Source organism: Mandrillus leucophaeus, unplaced genomic scaffold (genome assembly GCF_000951045.1).
Source record: "Mandrillus leucophaeus isolate KB7577 unplaced genomic scaffold, Mleu.le_1.0 Scaffold11, whole genome shotgun sequence".
Classification (NCBI taxonomy): domain Eukaryota; kingdom Metazoa; phylum Chordata; class Mammalia; order Primates; family Cercopithecidae; genus Mandrillus; species Mandrillus leucophaeus.
In genome coordinates, this window is record NW_012099209.1 from 4,192,178 (window position 1) to 4,194,467 (window position 2,290).

At 63.2% G+C, this 2,290-nt stretch overlaps 1 protein-coding gene across 1 annotated transcript in view; it reads right to left on the bottom strand.

Moving 5' to 3' along the window:
* Nucleotides 1-2,290, bottom strand: part of ATP13A1 (ATPase type 13A1) — a 22,579-nt gene that overhangs the window by 5,507 nt on the left and 14,782 nt on the right. Inside the window, exons 19-24 of the mRNA XM_011991348.1 lie at nt 2,119-2,280; nt 1,934-2,048; nt 1,649-1,845; nt 746-888; nt 422-533; nt 195-338 (exon numbers count right to left, since the gene is read on the bottom strand). Of these exons, the coding sequence (XP_011846738.1) occupies nt 195-338; nt 422-533; nt 746-888; nt 1,649-1,845; nt 1,934-2,048; nt 2,119-2,280 (873 nt within the window). The remainder of the gene's footprint in view (nt 1-194; nt 339-421; nt 534-745; nt 889-1,648; nt 1,846-1,933; nt 2,049-2,118; nt 2,281-2,290) is intronic.

Consider the following 2,290-nt stretch of genomic DNA (forward strand, 5'->3'; position numbering starts at 1 on the left):
AGGAAGAACTGCAGGACACGGTCGGCCAGGAGCGCCAGGCAGAAGTCCAGGAGCAGGACCTGGGCGATGACCAGCTTGAACTGTCGGGGCAGGGAGGGATGGTGAACTGGAGACCTGCAGCCCAGCCCAGGATCACTGCCACAGGAGGGACCCATCAAGCTGAGCCCCAGGGTCACCTCCACAGGGCCACTGACCTCCACAGGGATGTCCACGAGGCCAAACTGGCTGTTGAAGTCGGGCGAGGAGCCGAGGAGTAGGCCAACGATGGCCAGGAGTGAAACTGCCAGACTCCACACCAGAGGCTTGTTCTCCGGCAGGCTCTCCATGAAGGGCGGGCCCTGTGGGGATGAGGGACAGATGGCTTCATGGGGTGGGGCTGGGTGGGCACACAGGGAGTGTTTGGGTGGGGCCCAGGCCTTACTTTGTAGTTGATGGCAAAGGTGGCCATCTGCATGGCCATGGCCATGATGTAGACAGTGCTGTTGACCAGGCTTGGCTCAAACTCCTTGTACAAGTCCACGAACTGCTCCTGCCTACAAGGATACACGGGAGTCAGGGCCCCCTCTCCTGCTCCGGCTCACACACACTCTGTGGCTTCCTGCTACTCTGGCACAGAGCTAGTGATCTGCCTGGCCCCTCCCTGGACTCCCTGGACAACCCCCAGGCTCTCCTGCTGATGTCTGTAGAGTCATCCTCCTGCTACTCTCAGCTGCAGGGACATCACCTCCTCCAAGGCAGCACTTACTTCTCGGGGCTCCGGGCCTGGGCCTCACGGTACAGGTAGACGAGGCTCAGGAAGTGCACAAAAAACTGGAGCATGACGGTGAGGATGGTGTACAGGTTGAAGATGTTAGGCAGGGGCCGTTCTCGGGAGAGGGTCTTGAGGGGCTGCAGCAGCAAGGCAGGTGGGGGAGTCAGGACCTGGCTCACTCAGGGCCACCCGGCCCACTCAGCAGGCAATAACCTCCCGGGAGAGCTTGTGTAGAGCCGCCACCAAATCCTGAGGGATTCCATGGGTCGGCACCAGTCCCCGGAGCCCTGCCTGCCTCTCACCCGAGCCCAGGGCTGCCTCCCTAGCCCTGGCTCCACCATCCGGGCTCCCCGTGGCAGCCACAGGGGCCTGAGAATCATGAAGCAGATCCTGCCCTCCCTGGAGCCCACGGGACAGGCACAGTCCCGCCCAGCCAATCTCCTACCCCCTCCAGCCACCAGCATCAGCCCATGCCTGTTTGGAGCCTATATGTCCAGTTCCCGGCGGCTGGCCCCCCTGGTTCTTTACACCTCAGCCTGAGTGCCGGCGTCACACAGGCCTCCCCAGCTGTCCACCAGCCTGTCCTGTGTAGCCTGTGACCCGCTTTGTTGTTTTTTTACCCTCTTGATGATTGTTCATTGCTGGTGGGGCTCTGTGGGGCCCACCCCGGGACCCCTGCCTGTGGACAGGTGTGGGACCCCAAGCTGTGCCACCTGGAGGGGTCTGGGTGCCTCAGTCCGCACCTGCCCTGCTGGCATCTCCTGAGCCATCCGAGGTATAGCCCCCACCTCTGGGGCCCCGAGTCCTGTAACTTGGGGATGACAATTCCCGTGCCTATAACAGCCTGGCCCTGGCTGGCCCATGCAGCCCTGGCCTTCCAGCACCTCTGGGGCCCACCTTGGAACGGGAGATGAAGAGGAAGCAGCCGGCCAGCAGCAGCCCCTGTAGAGTGGCCTGGAAGTCACTGAACTTGACCCCTTCCAGGTAGAGGACGCTCTGGCTGTAGGCCAGGATGAGGGCATTGAGCGCCAGGATCTTGAACATCTGTAGCGTGGTCACCAGCGTGCAGCGGCCCTGCTTGATCACGTGGCAGACTGCAGGGTGGTAGGGAGGCAGGTGTGGGTGTGGGTATGGGTATCAAGGGGGGAACGAAGGGAGGGGGAGCGGGGGCAAGCAACTCACTGCACTGGATGGATGAGAGCTTGGAGGTGAAGGGTGCTGCGATGCTGGCATCCCCCAGTTTCACAATGGGCGTGCTCTCGTCCTCGAGGTCTCGCAGCACCTGGCTCAGGCGGTCCTGTAGGGTAGGCAGTAGGCTGTCAGCCCTGGCCAGGACGGGGTGCAGCGCCTCCCGTCTTGGGACTCACCCTCTGGGAGGTTGGCTGCTCCTCGGAGGGAGGGAGCCCCGACCGCTGCTTGGCTGTCCTGGAGGTCGCTCTGATGCCACTGTTGCTCAGGGTTGGGCTGTCCCGGGGCCGCCGTCGCCGCTCGACAACCCGCTCAGGGGCGTTGGCCAAGAGCGCCACACCTGGGGGCAGG